Source organism: Aythya marila, assembly GCF_965140915.1.
Source record: "Aythya marila genome assembly, chromosome: 1".
Lineage (NCBI taxonomy): Eukaryota > Metazoa > Chordata > Aves > Anseriformes > Anatidae > Aythya > Aythya marila.
In genome coordinates, this window is record NC_139042.1 from 142,862,026 (window position 1) to 142,882,295 (window position 20,270).

Consider the following 20,270-nt stretch of genomic DNA (forward strand, 5'->3'; position numbering starts at 1 on the left):
GATAAATCACTACTTTTTCTTTTTTTTTTCCCACTTTAAGTAGATATTAGGAAAAAGGGGCTGTGCCTCTTTTGGGGAACACAATATATGATCCCATAACGCAAACTTTTTGAGCATCCTGAAAGCTGCTTGTTTTATGCGGGGTCGCTGTCTGCAATCTTGCCATGTGAAAAAGCTGTGACTCCTTCTCCAATTTCCAGCCTGAATGCACTCACGGTCAGCTCACACCCATTTGTTCGTGTGCCAGCTCGTCCCTTCAAGCTCAGTACGCCAAGACTGAGGCTGCAGCCTGACAATATGGTCCTGCTGGCGGCATTACCGGGGCAATAAATACCTCTCTCCCACCTCCGGGAGTTCATCCCGGCCCTGTGCCGCAGGACACTGCTCTTGCAAGGAGATGGCATAAGCAGATAGAAGCAGCTCTGCAGTGATATACGCAGATCTACATCGGCACTAGTCCCAGGCTCCCGTCTGCCTGCCCCTGTTCCTGTACCGGTACTGATTTACATCTGCCCCACAGTGAGCAAAGGCAGGGCATTAAAAAGGTTCAGAACTGAACTTACGGAAAGAAAAGACCAGGTTTTACTTAATATAATTGCCTTGGCTGGTTGGCAGAGCGGGGCAGGAATGTGTGGCTGGGGGTCTGAACTGAGACAGTGCCACTGTTGCCCGACGTGAACTCGCATGGAGCCACGCTGGCACTGCAAGGACAGCTCTATGCCTTGGAGGCTCTGGGATTGTGGCTCCAATCCCTGACCAATTTCACAGCATGCAGCTGTGATGAGGCTGTGATGAGGATGAGGCACAACCAAGTGCCTTTGGAAAGGGCACAGCAGAGAGGGTGAGCACCAGCATCTTGGATGGGAGCTACTTAGCCCAATATTGCTACCAAAGCCATTGGGGAATCAGTCCAAGGCCTGACGTGCAAGAATATGGTAGTAAACAACAACAATAAAAGTAATTAAATATAAATCTTTAAAAAAAAAAAAAAGATAGTAACAAAGTATTCAATTGGAAGACACTGCTGTAAAATCACCTACTTGGAACAGAGGAGGTTTCCAGTGTAGCAACTAGCGTTTGCTGCTTTGTAAATCCTTTCCTGAGCAAGAAAGAGAACAGAACTGGAAAAGTAACCCAAACCACTGGTGCACTTTACTCGAATTTATTCCTTTTCAATGACTTTGAATTTGACTCAGTTTTCAAAGCATATTATATAGATACTTTAACTGCCAAAGCTATCCAAAAGCTTTCCAAAAAAAGCTATGTTTTTTTTTTTTTTCTTTCTGTTTCTCTCCTCAGCATGAACTGCACTGTGACGTTTTCACTGCTGGTACAGACACTAGAGCAGAACCGGTCTTCTCCTCCCACAGCTCTGCCAGCCCAGCAGGGCTATCAAAAGCAAAACCTTGCTTTGTATCAACAAAGAAGCCAGCACGAGTTGCCACCAGGCTGGCTCTCCACCCATCCCAAGTGTTTCTGAGCGCAGCGCTACCCTTCGCACATCCTGCGCTCCACTGCTGGGAGCTTTATCCTCCCAGGAGCTCAGCTTCAAAATGAGGAATCCGATTTCAGAAGTGCCTGTGGAAAACTGAGCCTTCCCTTTCCTGCTTTTGACACACAAAAAAAAATGCCATAAACCACCAGAATAAAAACTCCAAGGGTTAAATCCTTTGGAAAACGCGGGTGCTTATCTCACACCGCATCTACTCAGAAAGTGCTGTGCAGGATGTACCCCGGGGAATTTGACCCTAGGCTGCGCTGAGCATCTATGAGCATCTAGTCCTCTCCTATGGCCATCAGGTCGGGTCCCATGGGGACAGCCTGCCTCCCCTCCCGGTCACGCTGAGGCTGCATCACACCCGTACGCTAATGGTGCTTGTGACCGTCTAATGTGCGGCACTGAACTGGAAAGCAGCAGCATTTCCAGCTGGGAGCACGTACAGAGCCCATGCTTTGGCACAAGCAGCCCTCGACGTGGTGGCTCTGTCTGGAGCTCGGCTGGGCTGGAGAGGTGGGGATCAGCCCCTGAGTCTGGTGCCTACAGCACGGGGACAGGTCGGGACCTTGTCCTCCTAGCTCTGCTGCTGACCTGCTCAGCCACCCCATTTTAATTCTAACTAACTGCAAATCCGAAATGAGGTCTCATTATTGACCAAGGAAAGGTAGATTTATTTCAGACCACTATTGTGATACTGCCTGTGGATGCTGTGATCCACTACAGGCTCTAATACCTGTAAAGATCCTTCAGTGACACCGTGTAAGCACAGTTATCATTAACTCTATATTCACAGAGACACCCCAGGCAGAACTTTCCAAATGCAAGAGAACAGTCTACAGGTGACAGATTTTTCCAAAGAAAGAAATGTGCTTGCGCTTCCCTTCAAGCTAAAAGGAAAGCATGCACCCAACGGGTGAAATTAAGTGGGTTTAGGCCTTCCAATTGCCACTCAAACAGAGAAAACTAAAACCACCTCTTTTATCCCACCACACAAAAGGACATTCACAGTACTGTAGGTGGAACGGCTTTCATCAGGAATGCAATCTTGCTTTTGTTGGACAAATACGACGTCCTTGCAGTGCGTTCTGCAAAAAAACAGGGCATTTGCAGGGAAGGTAAGGGCTGCTTGTCCTGCGGGTGAGGACAGCACGCTGCCTTGCACAGGAGGGTGATGTGATGTGTGTGCTGACTTGTATGCTCGCTGGCAGGCGTGGGGCACAGAAAGCTGGTGAATGAGGACATACGTACCCACCCCTGTGGTGGGCAGGGTGTAGGAGGAGAGAAGGAATTGCCTGAGTCTCTATATTGCAGGGAAAGCAAGAAATCCTATTAAGGATTTATGCTGTTGCAGCAAAATAACTTCCTCACTTCCAGCAGAAGCCAGCTTTCTGATTGTCTTCACTTCGCTCGTGCTGACAGGGTGTAGTTCTTCGGTCAAGCCCAGCGCCGTGTTTGTATGGGGAGATTCATCACTATCAGATGGGCTACCAGCATCCCCAGCTCCTCTGCCACCAGCCCTGCTTCTCCAAAAAGCTCCCGGCCTTTGAAATGCGTTTCAATGGCTTTGGGTGAGCAGCACTTACACTGCTAAACACTTATACAGCGAAAGCAGAGTTATTTAGCATGTGAATGTGCCTGAAAATATAGCGATGTGCACATTCATAAATATGTTCAAGAGAAAGCATGCATGGGAGAAGTTTGAAGAGAAATTTGTGTGTGGTGCATAGCAATTATAATATGTTTTCATTTACGCAGGGTCTCCTCCACGCACAAGGGAATAGAACAAAATGTAACTAAACCCGCATATCCTTGCAAATAAAGGGAGAGCGAGCATTTCATACAAAGGTTAAACAAAAAAATCTGTTTAATGTCACTTTGGGGATTAGAGGAACTGGAGTAAAACAAACATGCAGAACAAACTTTGAGGGGTTGCTTCAGGAAAAGCACGTGTGTGAGTGTGTGCCATCACATCTGCATATTCAATACGTCTTGCTGGGACAGCTAGGGGAAAATAGGAAGCTGGAAATTTTCAGTGTGGGAATTAGATGGAAGAATGTGAACCATTCGAAACAAAACACGGCGAGGCTGCCAGCTGACTTGCTAAAATGCCAGCGCTCTCTAGGATCCACTGAAACCCAGCAAAGGACCAGCCCTGCAGCTCGGCGCTGGGTCGGCAGCCAGCAGATCTGGGCTGGAGCCCCAGTCCCACGAGGAGCTCAGCACACGAAGCTGGGGCCTGGACTTCCAAAACCTGATCTCGTGCCTGTAATTCTGGGCACTCAACGCCAGGCAGCGTGAGCCCAAGCACCCGGCACCCAAGCAAGCAGGGACGCACCTCCCATCCACGTGGAGATACCTTCGGGGCCTCCGTTTCGCCGCAGATGCAACGGGGCTAAAACCGGCTCAGAGCAGCCAGGAACAGGACGCAACTCAAGGTATTAAGCGCTTACATAGAGCTCTGAGCCTGCCAAACGAAAGGCACTGTGGATATGCAAAGGAGTATTATTTAGTTACCTGCCGCTTCCCACGTCCTGGCAACCATCGCCATTCTATAAATATTTTCACAGGTTTCAATATATCTAAAGATTTTTTGTTGTTTATGTTTCCTGCTTCGGGGCATTAAGGAATAATCTTCAGACGAAAAGATTCCCTGTTCCAAGAGGAACGTAAAGAATACAGCCTGGGTCTGCTGGCAAAAAGCATGGAACAACAACACCAACAAGACTAGGAAAATAGTAGATCTCAGGGGTGAAATAGTGGAAAGTAAGCTGCTTTTCCACATAATTCAGTCCGCTTGTACGCTGGGAAAAAAAAAAAAAAAAGGACTAAAAGCAGTATTTCTAACTTGTGTTCTCCTGTGCACACACGTTTGTTGGTTTGTTTGTTTGTTTTAATGGGGAACCATCTGGATTAAGGAAAATTGTGTTCTCATTGTATATGACAGAGTCTGACGACATAGAAGGTTAATTAATAAAGAAATATATGGTAGGCCAAGGATTCTGGTGTTTTTCTGAATGGTACAGAAACGAGTTGAGAGAGCAGGTAAAAAACAACAGACTGTTTTACCCACTGATTTTCCACCTCCAACACCATGAACTCCATTCGCTCCCCGCAACCTGCTCATGTCTCCCCTTAATTTCACCTCCATGCTTTTTCAGAGACAATTTCCAAGATTTTTTGTCATGCACTGCTAGATAACGTGTTTTGGTAATTCTGGCGGCTTGAGTGAGGTTTTAGAGTGTCTGCACGTACCCAGGAGTGAATGCAGGTTCTGAAAGGCACCTCCTTTTGCTACCACTTCTCTATGTATCTACTCTATACAGGAAAAAAAAATAAAAAAAGACTTTCAGAAAATCAGGCAAATTTAGCACCGATGGTTTCTGCACTGTTACTTCTAGGAACATGATATTAAAGTAACTTTCCTTTGGCCAGGACTACTACGAATCCTTCATTCTGTATAAAACATTATTTTGCACCTTTCTCCTGCACTCCATGTGAAATTGCATTTTGTAACTCCCACCTGCAGCTTCTGTTCTATGCGGGGCTGAAATTGTGACTCTGATTTTCACTGCATTTTTCCAAAACACTACTACCCTATTTTTCAGTTTTCCTCCCAAACCTTACTTCGGAGCCAATGCTTGTAGGGCAGGTGACATAACCTTGTCCAATTCTAGTGAACTGCCAATTTTAGAAGGCTATTTACTACCTGCAAATGTGTTGGTGGCCGCAGTCCAGAGAGGGAGGAGTTAACAGTTAAAACCAACACTGCAGTAATCCCTGGGTACAGAAATATCGTGTTTTAAGAACCGTACAGCTACAACAGTACCTTCCCCGGGCTGAGCTTACCTTCTTGTGAGGTTACATCTAAGAACATACATTACCCTGCCCTGGACCTTGCTCCCAGCTGCCCCTGGAGAGGGACCAGCCCAGGTATCGATGCCTTCTCTTCCTTGGAGCTTTTGGTGGGGGGAACCAGCTCCCAGCCCCCCTGATGGCCACATAACCCTTGCTTACGAGCCGGCTACTGCTGCTACCTCTACCCTGGCTGTGTGTGGACCTGTTGGGTTGCACCCACTTTTCTCCCATCTCTGCCAGCACCCCGAGCGTTTCTGTGCCTTCTCTGCTGGATTTTGGACAGAAGGGCTGCCAGGGGGAGGCTTGGGAAGCGCACTGCTGTAGCAGGTACTGCGCAGTGCATCGGACGTGCACGTCTGTGCTGTGGCTGCAGGGGCTGCCGGCTTAGCTCCAGTTGTAGAGGTCTCAGAGTTCAATCCCCAGGAATGGCTTACGAAAGCAAGTACTACCTGAAAGGCCTCTTTGTTTTTCTGCCCCTGCTTTTAATAATAACGATCACATCGGATACTTTCTGCCATCTTGATCGTCTTTGGTACTGCTAATACAGGAACGGCAAAGCCCAGCACTTGCAACAGCAGCTAGTGCAAGGAACTGGAAATGTTGAGGTTTGAGATCTGACATCCTGCCCTGCCAGAGCACTTTCCCTTTGATGATTTAACCACCGTGTACCGAGGTGCATAGCAGCTACATAGGGTGTGACATGCGTGGCTTCCCCCAGCCACCAGGCAGTCCTGGCGCACAAGGGCAGATGAGGCGTGCACGACAGGTACACGGCATTCGAGTGCAACTGCCTGGACCATAATTATTTTGCTTCTTCAAGCAATCCTTTAATTTATACTTTAATGAAAAACTGGGAGTAGAACCCAGAAATACCATGCTTTACATCCTCTGAGCATTCCTCCCCAGATGAGCATAGTTATATTCCTGTCGGCTACTGGCTGACAAGTAAAATCAAAACCTAAATTAAAAAACAGCTAATTCCACAGGCTCAAAGTCAGAGCTGCTGTTTGCACTAAGACAACTCTGAATTTTGCCCTGGCACCTAACCACATATTCACAGCACGCTGTATTTTGGCAACGCCATCTGTGACACCAGAAAATACATGGCAGAGCAGAATTACCCTGTGCAGGAGAAACCGTGTAATCCTAAAGTGCAGAGTCATGTAGCAGCACCTCACCATATCAGAGACACGATAATTGTACAGTAAAAACATTGTTTTAAAATTATTTTTAAGGAAAGCTTCATTATGACCCAAGCTTCATGAAAAAGCCCTGCAATGCAAGCAGATCCTAAAGCTACAAGTTCTGCATAACCCCTTAACTAGTTACATTTTCTTTATCCCAAAGGGAATCCATTCACTAACAGCTCCGTCCTGATTTATAAACGTGTGTATGAGTACAGGAATATACGTATATATATAAATGTGCACGTTGCACTTGTTCTGCCTACATTTAAATGTGCAAGCCTTAATAGAGATCTTTGTCACATAATTACTGGTTATATCACAGAAGAGTTCCAGGGGATCGGTTTTGCTTCACGTTCAAGGAAGGAAAGGAGCCTCTAAGTCACCCCACCTACTTGTCTGATACTTTGCTAAGCGCAGAAAAGCTCTGTAGCAGCACCCAGCCTGACTCGGCGTGTAACCCTGATGGCAGCATGTTCTGCCACAGGTTGCTGGCACCCTCATTTTGCTGAGCCAGAGTATCGTGGCTTAGCTATCAGCAGTGCACAAGGATGGGTTTGATCTTATCCTTGTAACAAAGCCATTTCCCAAGTTACCTCTTAAGCAGATCCACTAGACCAGCTTTAACCCAGTTTCAGACACCGGGCTGTCCCAGGCTTAGCTGAGTTTTGTGGACACACTTCAAATCCGACAAAGTTTTGGAAACCAACTTGTGAAGTTGATTTCCAACAACTGCAGCCACCTGGATGTTTGACAGCAAACCGGTGACATTAGAACTTGAACCGGTCCCAAACCAGCGTCAGCTGAACTGCTTGTTAAGCCAGTTACAATTTTTTTGGAAAGGAGAAATTTCCCCACTGCAGCTTGGGCTGTGGAGAAACACTTCAAACTGAGAAGTAATGTAGCGGTGGGCTGGACAAAAAGACTGAAAAACCCAGCGCCTGCCAGTCACAGGAAATTAGCTAACGGATTTTATCAGGCTACACCCCAAACAGCACAAGCCTGCAACTTCTGCAACAAAACGATAGAGGCTGAGGCCATCCATGCCTTGTTTTTTTTCAAGGGTGGGAACTAAAGCACTGCCGTTTTAAATGACAGCCTAGGTCTCCAAAGCCTCTGGCATGAATAAAGGACACCTCAGGGCTCCTACCTGCCTTGGATCACCTTGGGGCTCCTACCTGCTAGCCCTAGAGAAGGGCTAGCAGACCCCAGGCCTTATCGTTTAAGCAGTTTTTTGTCATTTCTCTCCTGCAATCCCAGTGGCCACCACCGATTGGTAAGGAAAAGCCAAATGCCAAGAGATTCCTGTGAATAAATTCACAAGTTTTCCATTCCGTGGATGAAGTTGTAAAAACGTACAAAGCATGTGGAACAGGGTGGCAGAAGAAAAAGGAGACAGAAAGAATATGTATTTGTTGTCTCTTAAATGATCGATTTGAGCTAGGTGAGGAACAGAAAACAAACAAACAAACAAAAAAAGACATCCTGCGAACTGAAAAGCAAAAGAAACAAGCAGAAAGACACTGAGATGGGAACTGCAGAAAGACCTGGTGGTCGTTATGCCCAACCATGCAATCAGAGATACGGGACAGGTGATGGTGCAGCTTTATCGGCACCGATTGCTCCCAGTCACTGAAGCCACAAGCGAGTTATGCAGATCCTCCTGAACCAACGCCAAGGAAAACTGTCCAGCCTCCACTGAACACCGGTGTAATTGGGGAAAAAAAGAATGAAACATTTATCTGGCAAGTGCTTTCAAAAAGAGAAAGCGGCTGTTGGGAGCTGCTCAAGGGGCTGGAATGTCAGACATGGTTCCAGCGGGACAGATTAGCTGTCAGAGCGCGTATGAGGCAGGCAGAGATTTTTAATAAAATGCAGTTTATCACATGGTGATTACCACCTCCTATTTGTACCATGAGATCATGATAAACATGGCACTTATTTCTTTACTCCTGGAAACGCAAAAACAACTGAACAGCCATGTGATAAATTGCCCCTTTTCACGTACTTTTACTTTTCTTTCTATGCCTCTATTTCCCAACATCTGTCACTTAGAGAAAGCAAACAAAAGTCTACTAGAAGAATATTTTCTGTCTTTACTCTCCACAAAAAGAAAATGTCGATTAGGATTAGGAATCCAAATTCCAGGGCAATTCCATTTAACACGTAAATCTTAACTGCTCACAAGGAGGCACAGGCACTTGAAATATACCATGTGAGAAAGGGAACTTCAGGGTCTCCAAAAAATGCATCATCTTTTTCTGACCCTTGCTGGTTACACACAACAGGCGCTTAAAGACACAACGCGGTCAAATATAAAGAAAAAAGTATTTTGTGTTAACTTTCATGCCTTACAGTATGCCTTTCCCCGCTTCCCCCAAATGTGGTTTCAAAGTAAAAGGTTAAGAGACGGGAAATACAGCGTGACTTCCATGGTAAGGTTCTGCAACCAAATTCGGGATAATACGGTAAAAGACTTCATTAGCACTCTCTCGGAATGACTTGTATAACTTGCTTGTAGCTTTGCCAGTTATGAGTAATGCACCAATCACCGAGAGATACCAACACCACCTTTGCGCTGCTTTCTTTTCACATGTTGCCTGATCTCCACGGGACTCATCCTTCTTGTGAGCGATCCCTGTCTTCAGCTGAACGACTCTCCCCGTGTCAGCCCCACGCAGCCCGTGAGCCACAGAACACGCGCGCCTTTCGCCTGCTCCTCACTTCACCTAAATTTTCCCTTTTGATTGCAATGTTTGAGATTTATAGTCCTGCTGCTCAGCAATACTCACCTAATCATCTTCACGCTAACCCGGTGGTTAAGCACCACCCTTGACAGCGCAAAAATACATAAATAACACCACGAAGATAAATTCCTATCAGGCGATACCTGGTGCAGTGTCTGTGTGGAGCCGTGTCTCTGTGATCATTAAAACCAGACCTACACTTCGCTGGATCACCCAGGAGCACAAATTTGATCGGGATCAGGCCAAGGCACATGATCACACTTCTGAACGAGCCAGAGCACACGATACGGAGCCAGCGCCAATTTTGCACTGGCTTTATGCCAGCTGCAGGGGTGCAGACGATACCTGATCTGGCTGGAGCTGCGTACGGCGATACCTGATCCGGCATAAAGTCTGCTAGTAAAATGTTAACCTGTCAAAAACTTTGCGAGCTGACTTGAGCAGGCAGAGTGAATGAGCACCAGGTCAGCACTTCGCATCGTGCGGCCGGAGTGTCTTTGAGCCAACACTCGGAGCACTGCCGCTGGACTGCGTGCGCTGCCAAACCACAGCCTAATGTCAGCGGCGATGCTTGTACGCGCGGGGATCGTGCTGCCGGATCACGGCCTAGCCGTCCTTCAGCTCTTGTGGCCTCCAACTTAAAGCAGAGAGGAAAGAAGACAGAACGAAAACAAAGCAGTTAACCTCCGGGTGGTCAACAAGAGCCTACTGATGTGGAATCTGTGTGGAGACACAGCCGCAGGTGTTCCTGTGGCAGACACTTAGATGAGGCGCGTGTTCCTTCAGGTTAGTCAAAGAGTCTAACGTGTTGAGCTAGAGAAAACGTGTCGGTAACTAGGCTGACCTGAGCATTGTGGCAATCCAAACACTACTAAAGATGCGACCTGCTGTGTTGAACAAATACAAACTTTATTTTTTTTTTTTTCCTTTACAGCCCTTTGGCACGGAAGCTCTTCGGCACAGCCCCGCTCCTCCTAACACCGTCCTGCAGAGCCCTCCCCGGCGTGCAGCAGCACCTGGCACGGCTTTTACAGGTGCCCGGGGCACCGGGGGCTGCCACCACCCGAGCCCACAGCCCCAGGCGCTTCCCCCTGACACCGCTGCGAGCCCCTCAGCCGCAGGAGCCCCCCACCCGGCAGCCACTCCCTCGAGCTGCCCCGTGCCCTCGGAGCCCCTCACACACCCCCCGAGCCCCCCACAGCCACACACCCCTGTTGGGGGGTGGGGGCGCCTCCATTTTGTGCGCCGGGCGGCGCCGCGAGGGTTAAAAGCGGGGCGGGGGGGGAGCAGCGGCCGGGCCGCGCTGTTGCCGGGGCGACGGCTCGGAGTGTTCCGGGCCGTACCATTGCGCAAGGGGCGCGGGGAGCGCCGGCTCCTCCTCCTCCTCCTCCTCCTCCTCCTCCCGCTCCCTCCCTCCCTCCCGGCCGGAGCGCGGCGCCGGGGCCCAGCAGCGAGCGGCGCAGCGGAGCAGGCGGCGGGGCCGGGCCCGGAGCGGCGGAGCCGGTACCGGAGCGGCGGGGCGGGGCCGTGGCCGTGCCGCTGCCTCCCTCCCTGCCTGCCTCCTGCCCTCCCTCCTCCTCCTCCTCCTCCTCCTCCTCCTCTCCCCGCCTCGCCGCCTCCTCCGCGGGATGCGGGCGGCCCGGGGCCGCGGGCTGTGAGCGGCGGCGGCGCGGAGACAAAGGGAGGCGGCGGGGCTCGGCGGCCGGCGCCGGGGACGGAGCGCGGGGGGCCGCCCGCCGGGAGGCGGCACGATGCGGCACGGCGCGGCAAGGCGGCAGCAGCAGCAGCAGCAGCGCGGCGGCAGCAGCAGCAGCAGCAGCGGTAGCAGCGGCAGCAGTAGCAGCAGTGCTCGCAGTAGCAGCGGTAGCAGCGCGGCGCGGCGGTAGAGGCGGGCGCAGGGCCGGGCCGCGCCGCGCAGCAGCGTCTCCCGCGGGCCGGGCCGCGCCGCCCGGGCCGGCGATGTGAGGGCGGCGGCGAGGAGGAGGAGGAGGAGGAGGAGGAGGAGGAGGAGGAGGAGGAGAGCGGCGCAGCGGAAGGCGGGCGGGCCCCGAGCGGAAGCGGGCCGGGCCCGGCGGCGGAGCGCGGCGCCGGCGGGGGCGGCCGTGCGGGCCGTGCGGGCGATGGAAACGCACATCTCGTGCCTGTTCCCCGAGCTGCTGGCCATGATCTTCGGCTACCTGGAGGTGCGCGACAAGGGCCGCGCGGCGCAGGTGTGCACGGCCTGGCGGGACGCCGCCTACCACCGCTCGGTGTGGCGGGGCGTGGAGGCCAAGCTGCACCTGCGCCGCGCCAACCCGTCGCTCTTCCCCAGCCTGGCGGCGCGGGGCATCCGGCGGGTGCAGATCCTGTCGCTGCGGCGCAGCCTGAGCTACGTGATCCAGGGCATGGCCGACATCGAGAGCCTGAACCTGAGCGGCTGCTACAACCTCACCGACAACGGGCTGGGCCACGCCTTCGTGGCGGAGATCAGCTCCCTGCGCTCGCTCAACCTCAGCCTGTGCAAGCAGATCACGGACAGCAGCCTGGGCCGCATCGCCCAGTACCTGAAGGGGCTGGAGGTGCTGGAGCTGGGCGGCTGCAGCAACATCACCAACACCGGGCTGCTGCTCATCGCCTGGGGGCTGCAGCGCCTCAAGAGCCTCAACCTGCGCTCCTGCCGGCACCTCTCCGACGTGGGCATCGGGCACCTGGCGGGCATGACGCGCAGCGCGGCCGAGGGCTGCCTGGGCCTGGAGCAGCTCACGCTGCAGGACTGCCAGAAGCTCAGCGACCTCTCGCTCAAGCACCTGGCCCGCGGGCTGGGCCGCCTGCGCCAGCTCAACCTCAGCTTCTGCGGCGGCATCTCGGACGCGGGGCTGCTGCACCTGTCGCACATGAGCAGCCTGCGCAGCCTCAACCTGCGCTCCTGCGACAACATCAGCGACACGGGCATCATGCACCTGGCCATGGGCAGCCTGCGGCTGTCCGGCCTCGACGTCTCCTTCTGCGACAAGGTGGGGGACCAGAGCCTGGCCTACATCGCACAGGGCCTGGACGGCCTGCGCTCCCTCTCCCTCTGCTCCTGCCACATCAGCGACGAGGGCATCAACCGCATGGTGCGGCAGATGCACGGGCTCCGCACCCTCAACATCGGCCAGTGCGTCCGCATCACCGACAAGGGCCTGGAGCTCATCGCCGAACACCTCAGCCAGCTGACGGGCATCGATCTCTACGGCTGCACCCGCATCACCAAGCGGGGCTTGGAGCGCATCACCCAGCTGCCCTGCCTCAAGGTGCTCAACCTGGGACTTTGGGAAATGACTGAGAGCGAGAAGGTCAGGTGAGAGGAGGGGGGTGCCCCGAGACCTCCGTCTCCTCTGGAGGGACTCACGGACAGACAGACTGACTGACTGACTGCTGCAACGGAGGAGAGAAAGAGAGAGAGGGGCACGCACAGAGCCATGCTACCCACGCACCCTGGCACTGGAGGGAGGAACACGGAGAAAGAGTATATATCCTTGACCCTTCTTCTCTGCTGCCTAACAACCCTTGCTCTGGAGGAGGAGGAAGGGGGGGGGGCAGGAGGAAAGAGAGAGAGCACCTCTCCTTTTTCCAGGTCGTGCCTCCAGCTCCACAGTGGGGAAACGGAGCTCCCCCACACCCACCCCCCAGCATCCTCTCCTACAGAAGAGGTAGAAGCCCACACTTATGCACTGGGGCTAGAGACACCCCTCTTTATCCCCACTCCCTGCTTCCATCCCCTCGTGCACTAAGGATGGATAAAGATCGAGACCCTTGTTCTGCCATGTATTAAGAGTAGCTTATTTTTGGTTTATGTCAAGGAGAGTGGGAATGGAGATGGGAACAAACAATAGCAGAAAAGGCTTCCTAGCTACACTAAAGTACCTGGCCACCCAGTCATCCTGCACTGGGCACAGACACAGCTTTTGTTTTTTTAAAAAAGGAAAAAAAAAAAAAAGCTAAAATCCCCCCCCCCCCCCAAAAAAAAAAACAAACAACCATTCCACCTCTGCGCTTGCCCCTCCCCCATCAACTGGGAATTGTGACAGAAATACTGCTCCCTAGGTACATTGATTTTTATTTTTTTGGTCTGTTTTCAATCTCCAGTTCCATGTTATTCTCTGCTGTGGGTGGATACAGTTTCCCACTACTCCAGTTCTCCACTGCACTGAGAACAGGGATAGCTACAACCTCTCCTTTTGTCAGTCTGTTTCCATGTCATCCTGCACTATGGTGAAGGGAGAAGCCTAGGCACTCTGTTCTTTCTCCCATCTCTCTATACTGGAGATGAAGATGCCATTTCCTCCTATGCCTGTTTCTGTAGGGACTGGACACAGACCCCGGTCTCTTAGACCTTCCCATCTACTGGGGGACACTGAGAGTTACCGAGAGACTCGTCTTCCCTTTCATCATTCTCTCTCTCTTTCTCCCCTCCTTCTTCTTGGCAACAGGGATAGACATATCCAGCTACATATCCATTCCTCTTTTTGGATTGGGGTCGAGCGGGTGGAAGGGGTGGCTAGCTGCCCTCGGCCCAGGGGGCTTAAGGAAGAATCTCCAGCTTCATTTCTGCTTCATTTGAGATACTGTGACCTGTTTTTATTTTGAAATGCATAAAAAAAATTACTGCTACAAAAACAGCCTCTTACTCTCCCATCTATCCCTTGCTTATATCCTGTAACTGATCCCACTTTTCCTCATTCATTCTCCTCTTTACAGTATTCGTTTTCTCACATGGTTTTATTTTTAAAGACATTTGAAGTTGCTGTTCTTGTGGATTTTTAAGTACATTTTTTTTCTGCTGAATATATTCTATATATATAAATATATATATGATGTCTGGCTACCTCGTTTTAATTTGTTACTTTTTTTTTTTTTTTTCTCCTCAAAAACCCTGGAATTCTTACAGGAAAGAGATTTTGAGACTGAAACATTTTTGTGCCTAGACTGGAATAACGCCCCTTGGGTTTGTTCTTCTTTTTCTCCCCCCGCCCTTTTTTTTATTTGTTGTTTGCTTTTAAGCTTACCCTGCTGTGTCCCACCCTCACATTCTGGTTGTGCCTCTCCGTCCCTCTTCACTGGGGACCGGGGACCCAAACTGTGCTTCTGCATTTTTTACTCTTCTAGCACAAACATGCAACATGAGAATCCATGCTGAGGATTGGGCTACTGTTAACAGGAATGTGTAAAAATGCAAGTTGGTTTAAAAAAAAAATTTATATATATAGATATATGCAAATATTTCCCCCTCCCCTCCCAAATCACCTACAAAAGGTCACTATGTGAGGCTTCCTGTTTGTGAGTGGAGAGAGGAGCAGAGCAGGCCTGCAGGCCCCGAGGCTGTAATGTGAAGGGGAGGAGACTGAAGTTCATCTGTCTTATCTCTGTTCTGTCAATAAAATGGAGCTGGTTCTTTAGATTTTTTTTTTTTATTATTATTATTATTTTAAAGAGGAAGAGTAAGTTTTTTGTTTTTGTTTTTGTTTTTTTTTAAGAACAATATCTTGGCTTTTTTTTTTTCTTGTGTGTTCAAAATCTCAAATCCTCCACAGTAACAGGCCAGACCATGGAGTTAACGCAAACCCAGAGACCCCTATGGATTAATTGTACTGTTTGTGAATTTGTATAAAAATAACAAAGATCCTCTTAAAACATTTTATATTCTTACAGTAAAAGGTTAAACTGATATTTATATAATAAAAGAGGAAATATGAAGTATGTTTTTGAAAAAAAAACACGCCGTATCTGTGTTGTCTGTGCTTTTTGAAGAGGTATCGACCTGCCTGGGTTTCGGTAAGCGTGCTGTGCAGCGGGGTTGGGGCTGCTCTCGCTTCAAGGAGTGACCGCTGAGGGAAAGGAAGTGGAGAGTCTGGTCCCTCCTGTGCAGGATGTTGAGTAACATCATAATTAAAAGTTTGTAGGGAAGGGTTTTGGTAGGACCAGCGCTGGCTGTGGGAGCGTTCAGCATCTAGAGAGAAGCCGAGTAGGACTGCTTGGTGTGAGGCAGCTGCTCCGTCTGAGGTCAGACAAGCTGCAAGTGCTGAAGTTTGCTGTCAAGCAAATTAAATATTTCGTGGTAGGGGAAACCTGACGTTTGGAAGGGGGAGCAGAAGGAGTGGGTTTGTTAATTCTTTAAAGCTCCAGGAAGATGGCAGAGGTTTTCTGTACCTAAATTGAGGCCTACCCTCACCATCCCCTGTGGAAGACCCATTAAATAAAAATGCTTCCCAGCTATGACAATCACCTAAAACTGTGCTCTCGCAAGCACATCAGAACCTGGGAAATCTGAAATGGTTCAGTTGGTTTCCACCGCCCAAGCAAAGATGAAAGTAAAGAGAAAGTAAAGTGGGGATGTTAACAGAGAAAAAAAAAAAATCTAAGGTATCCTTTGTACTATACCATAATCTTTCTCTTTAATGTATGACTTTTAACCTGACAGGGTCCCTTTTAGACTTCCACGATGTGGGTTTTTTATTGTTGTTTGAGATGGAGCTTAAGCGGTGTTTATAGGGCACGAAACAAAGCTTTTCTCCCTCTAAGTCCTGCAGCAGGGCTTTCTCTCCCCCGCTGCCCCCTTCCTTTCTTAAAGGAGGAGTTGGGGTAGACAGAATGCGAAATGGTGGAAGAAGCTGGAGCCATTGTTCAGGAAAGTTAAAAGAGGAGCTGTCCTTGCTTGCTTGTTCAGTCATGCATACTGAATCTTGCCGTGTGAGGGTCCCTATGGAAAGGAGGAGGGTGATTCTTCCCCTCTTTTTAACATTCCTCTCCAGGCCTGGCTGTATTTAAGCTGCTTTCCTCTATGCCGAGGAGGGAGGGGGATGGTCTGAAGTTCCTGTACATTTGCATTTTAAGCACTTCCAGCACTGAGCAGGCCACTTTGTTCCCCCTGCGCTATCCCGCTCGCCCCGGCGCATCGCATCGGGTGCTGCTCCAGGTGGGTCGGCCGCCCCACCAGAGGAGGTCCCCTGCGCCTGCAGGGCCAGCCTGGCCTCCACGCCAACCTCCTCGGCCGCAGACACTTTGGGCTGAGGCTGGACTATCTGCACTTCTTTGTCTCCAGCTCTAGCCACCTCTCTCTCCCCTCGTGTGCCGGTGCCTCATTTCAAAGGGGAAAATAATTTCTTTCTATGGGGGCCACAGCTGCGCGCTGTCTCCTCCCCACCCTGAGGAGAAAGGCTGGCACCTAGGCTATCTCGAGATTTGGGCTTTGGGGGGGGGGGGTGTTGTTGTTGTTCCCCCCACCCCAACTTCCAAGCTTTCTGCTGGGAGTTCATCACAAAAGCTGCATTGTTCGCTGTAGGGAAAGCCACCACAATTGGATCTAATTGAGCCTGACACTATATCCATCTTCCTTTACTTGCAGGGAGGTGTGGGGTCTTTCTTTCCTGCGTTAAGGAAAAAAAAAGTCTACAGTAACTTCTTGACTGAAAAAGAGGATGTACGAGCACTATAAACAACAGGAATTCAAGATCAGGTTCCCACTACCTCTGAAATTTAAATTCCAATAGGGGTAGTCAGCAGTTCTCTCGAGGGACAAGGGACTGAGCATGATAGAGCTCTCAGGACAGGTCCCCTATATGGTTTGTTTCTGCTGGGTTTGACTGGAAATGCTATCTATTAAGGACCACGTTCAGATGGGTTGGATATCTGTGTCAAAAATGCCTATAATGCGTGTGCTCTTGAGTTCTGTAATCAGAAATAGGATAGTTTTTTGTCCTTCCCTAAAAACAAAACAAATAAGAAACAGCCAAATCTTCCTTTCCCCACTTAAAAAAAAATAAAAATAAAAGAAGAAAAACACAACCCAAAACATTGCCCACATGGCTCAGTGTGCTATTTAAACGGAAGCCAAGCCTAAGGACACTGCTGAAACCGAAGCCTCCCTGAGGCCCAGCGCTGAGGCACCGCGGGCTGTTCCCGCAGAAGGAGCGAGCGCTCCTCACGGCCTGCCGTGCTCTGGTGCCCGGGAATGACACTTCCTCGGGCACAGATGCAGGCCTTACTGTCTGGCGAGGCCAGAGCTGGGAGAACGCATGTGTTTACTAGTAAAGAGAAGGGTTTCTTAAAATAAATAACCCATTGCCAACAACCATAGACCAATTACCATATGACTCCTCGGGGTAACAGGGAAACTTAATTCTCACTCTGCAGCCACTCTTGAATTTTTGAACATGACTCAGTTGGCAACTGAGGTAGAAAGCAATAAAAAAAAAAAAAAAAAAAAAAAAAAAAAAAAAAAAAACACTATTTGGAAGCCAGCTGGAAATCTCCTGTCTGTGTCGCCGTGCTCACAGTGCCCCCACGCTCCTCAGAGCCCCACTGGCTTTGCCCTGCCTGCCCCAGCCCTTCGGCCCCTGCCGCGGTGCTGAGCCCAGAGAAAGCGTGAGGTGGTGGCAGAAAGCAAAGCAGGCGTGACACGGAGGGGAGATGGGCACAGGCTGGTGGCAGAGGATGTGGGCTCATGAGCTGCAGCGAAGCGCTGCTGTGCGTGGGGTCCCTGCTTGCTGCCGCAGCTGCGCCCCTGGCCACAGCCTGTGGCTGGCTCCTCTCCTGTCCATCCTCCAAGGCCGCATGTGGGGAGGGGGAGATGGGGAGAAAAAAGGAGGCTCCACCTGGGTCCTACTGCCCTTGGACTAGCATATGGGAGGCCTGTGCGTGGAAGATTTATACGTTGCACACCCTCCAGCCCCATGCTACAGTTTCGCCTGAATCCATTTGTTGCGGTGATTCTGGGCTCCTTTGTTTTCCCGTTAATAAATCATGGGGGACCGGGGACAGGTGTAACGCAAACTGCCTGGGGTCTGTGCTAGGACGAGAGGTTGTCTCCATGCAAATATAGCTACTGAACCTGCCCTTGGCCTGCCAGCGAAGAGTTAAACTGAGAGCTGGGTGACCGAGACACCCGAAGTTTTTGGAACCAAAGCTAGAAGTTCACAGAGGCTGCCATTAACAGCTCCAAGGTAAGCGTCCCCCGAGTCTGGCAGCATCACTACATATGTGCATGGGTTGCTTCCAGCAAAGCACACTCTTTGTCTTCTCTCTCTTGATCCTCTACCTTAAATCCCAGTATTTCAGCCAGCAGCGATTTAACAGAGCCTTCTGTGGAGAACAGATAATCGATAAACCCAACTGGGTGGCTCTGGCTGTGTCTGAGGACCCCTAAGGACATGAGCAAGGCACCATGCCAGAGCTGCTGGTCGGGTTGCATAATGCTCCCTGCTGCGGCCAGCCAGAAAGGCCGTCCCACTGAATTCCCCAGCCCTAAGCTGCACGAAATAAAGAGCTGGAGAGGGTTTGCCGGGTTCCATGCCAGAACTTAGATTCCAGCCACGTTTGGCAGTGATACAAGTGCTTCTCCCCCTCTTTAATTAAATCTACCGAATGCATTAGCTAAACGCCAGCCCAACCTGAAACAGCACTGCAAGGATTTCAAAAGGTCCGAGTCCGATCTGTCCTTGCGACAGAACGATGAACGGAAACGGGATTTTCCTAAAAGACTTCCTCAAATCTTGGGTGTGTTTGGGAAGGGGTGTCAGAAGTTTAGTATCAGGGACACGTGCTCCAAGCACGTATTTCCGTAAGAGGGTTCCTGAGACATAAACCAAGCTCCTGTTCTGCTACAGAAACTAAGGCGGTCAGACCTAGAAATGGCAATTCCTTGTCATTTTCCTCCCCATGATTCTTGTGTCTCCAGGATTTGAAGATGAAACAACTCCCCCTGCCCCCTCCAAGCTGAATAAATAAATAAACAAACAACAACGACAACGAAAAACAAACAATAAAACCCTATAGAAAGATTTTATTTATCTGAGGTTCAGCCTCTTCCTCCCCTTTTCCCCAAGCGCCCAAACTTTACAACCCCCAGGTGAGTTCAGCGGGTTGGCACCACAGGCATACGGACAGCACTGCGAGGCCACGCCGCTCGCAGCCATGTAGCCAGCGGCCTCTCTTCTTGCTCAGTGAACTAAAACGCCAAGCACTCAGCAGCAATAAAACCCTGCCATTATCTCCTTTCATGACAGCTACAGCTGCACTCCCGCCGCCCCAGCCTCAGAGCGAAGTGCACGCACCCTTCGGCGCTATAACCCCCCCCCTCCGCCACATGTCAAAGGGAGGTCCCCTAGGGCTGCTCGTGCCACCGGGGAGCCGGCTTCCTCCTCTCCCCCGGCGGCGTCCGAGGGAGCTGCGGCTCGGCCGAGGGTGGCGGCAGGGCCCCAGCTCGGCTCCCCGGCACGCCGCCGCCTCACGGCCACCCCGCGGCCGCCGGGGGCTGCAGGCGCGGCGCCGCCCCGCCAGGCGGCAGCATTGCCCGCCGAGTGCCGCCCTCCGCGGCCCGCGGCCCCTCAGGCGACGCCCCCGCGCCTCGCCGCTTCATTAACTAACTAACTAACTAACTAACTAACTAACTAACTAACTAGCACACGCTGGCGAAGCCGCTCCCCAGCGCGGGTGGGGTGCCAAGCGTGTGACCGTGGAAGGCTGAGGGTGTGGGAGACGCCTTGTCCCCTCTGAGGGTGCCCGTGCCAGCAGGGAGCCACCTGCGGCTCCTGAGGGTGCCCGGTGGCTGTGTGGGCACCATCAGTGCCGTGGGTGAGATGGCCGCCATCAGGGCACCACTCTGAGGTGGCACCACTCTGCCACAAAACAGAGTTTGGCATTATTGTCACCAGCCCTTTATTTCCCTGCGGTTCATTCCAGTGAGAGCTGCGGCGTGTGCCTCCAAGCAGACGAGGCTGCTGTGGGTTTACACCTTAAACCAAATGGGAAGCCACACAGACAGAGCTGTCTCTCCTGTAGAGACAGCCGCCAGGTCACCACCAGCACACCTTGCCTGTTTGAGTTCTGTGTGTCCAGGCCCAGGTTGGCTGCATCTGGAAACAAACTCATTTCCACAGCAAAAGCCCCACCTGGTTCAGGACCAGCACCACCTCACCCCATCCCAGCCAGGCTGGAGGCCCTGCCACAGCACAAGCCACCAGCAAGCCT

The 20,270-nt window shown here is 51.2% G+C and overlaps 2 protein-coding genes across 2 annotated transcripts in view; one reads left to right on the plus strand and one right to left on the minus strand.

The window, feature by feature from the left end:
- WNT5B (Wnt family member 5B) overlaps window positions 1-20,270 on the minus strand; it is a 69,321-nt gene that overhangs the window by 23,173 nt on the left and 25,878 nt on the right. The gene's annotated exons all lie outside the window — the stretch shown is intronic.
- FBXL14 (F-box and leucine rich repeat protein 14) lies at window positions 11,275-13,250 on the plus strand. Its single transcript, XM_082766803.1, has one exon. It carries the CDS (start codon window positions 11,405-11,407, stop codon window positions 12,605-12,607), a length of 1,203 nt encoding a protein of 400 aa, XP_082622929.1. The 5' UTR covers window positions 11,275-11,404; the 3' UTR covers window positions 12,608-13,250.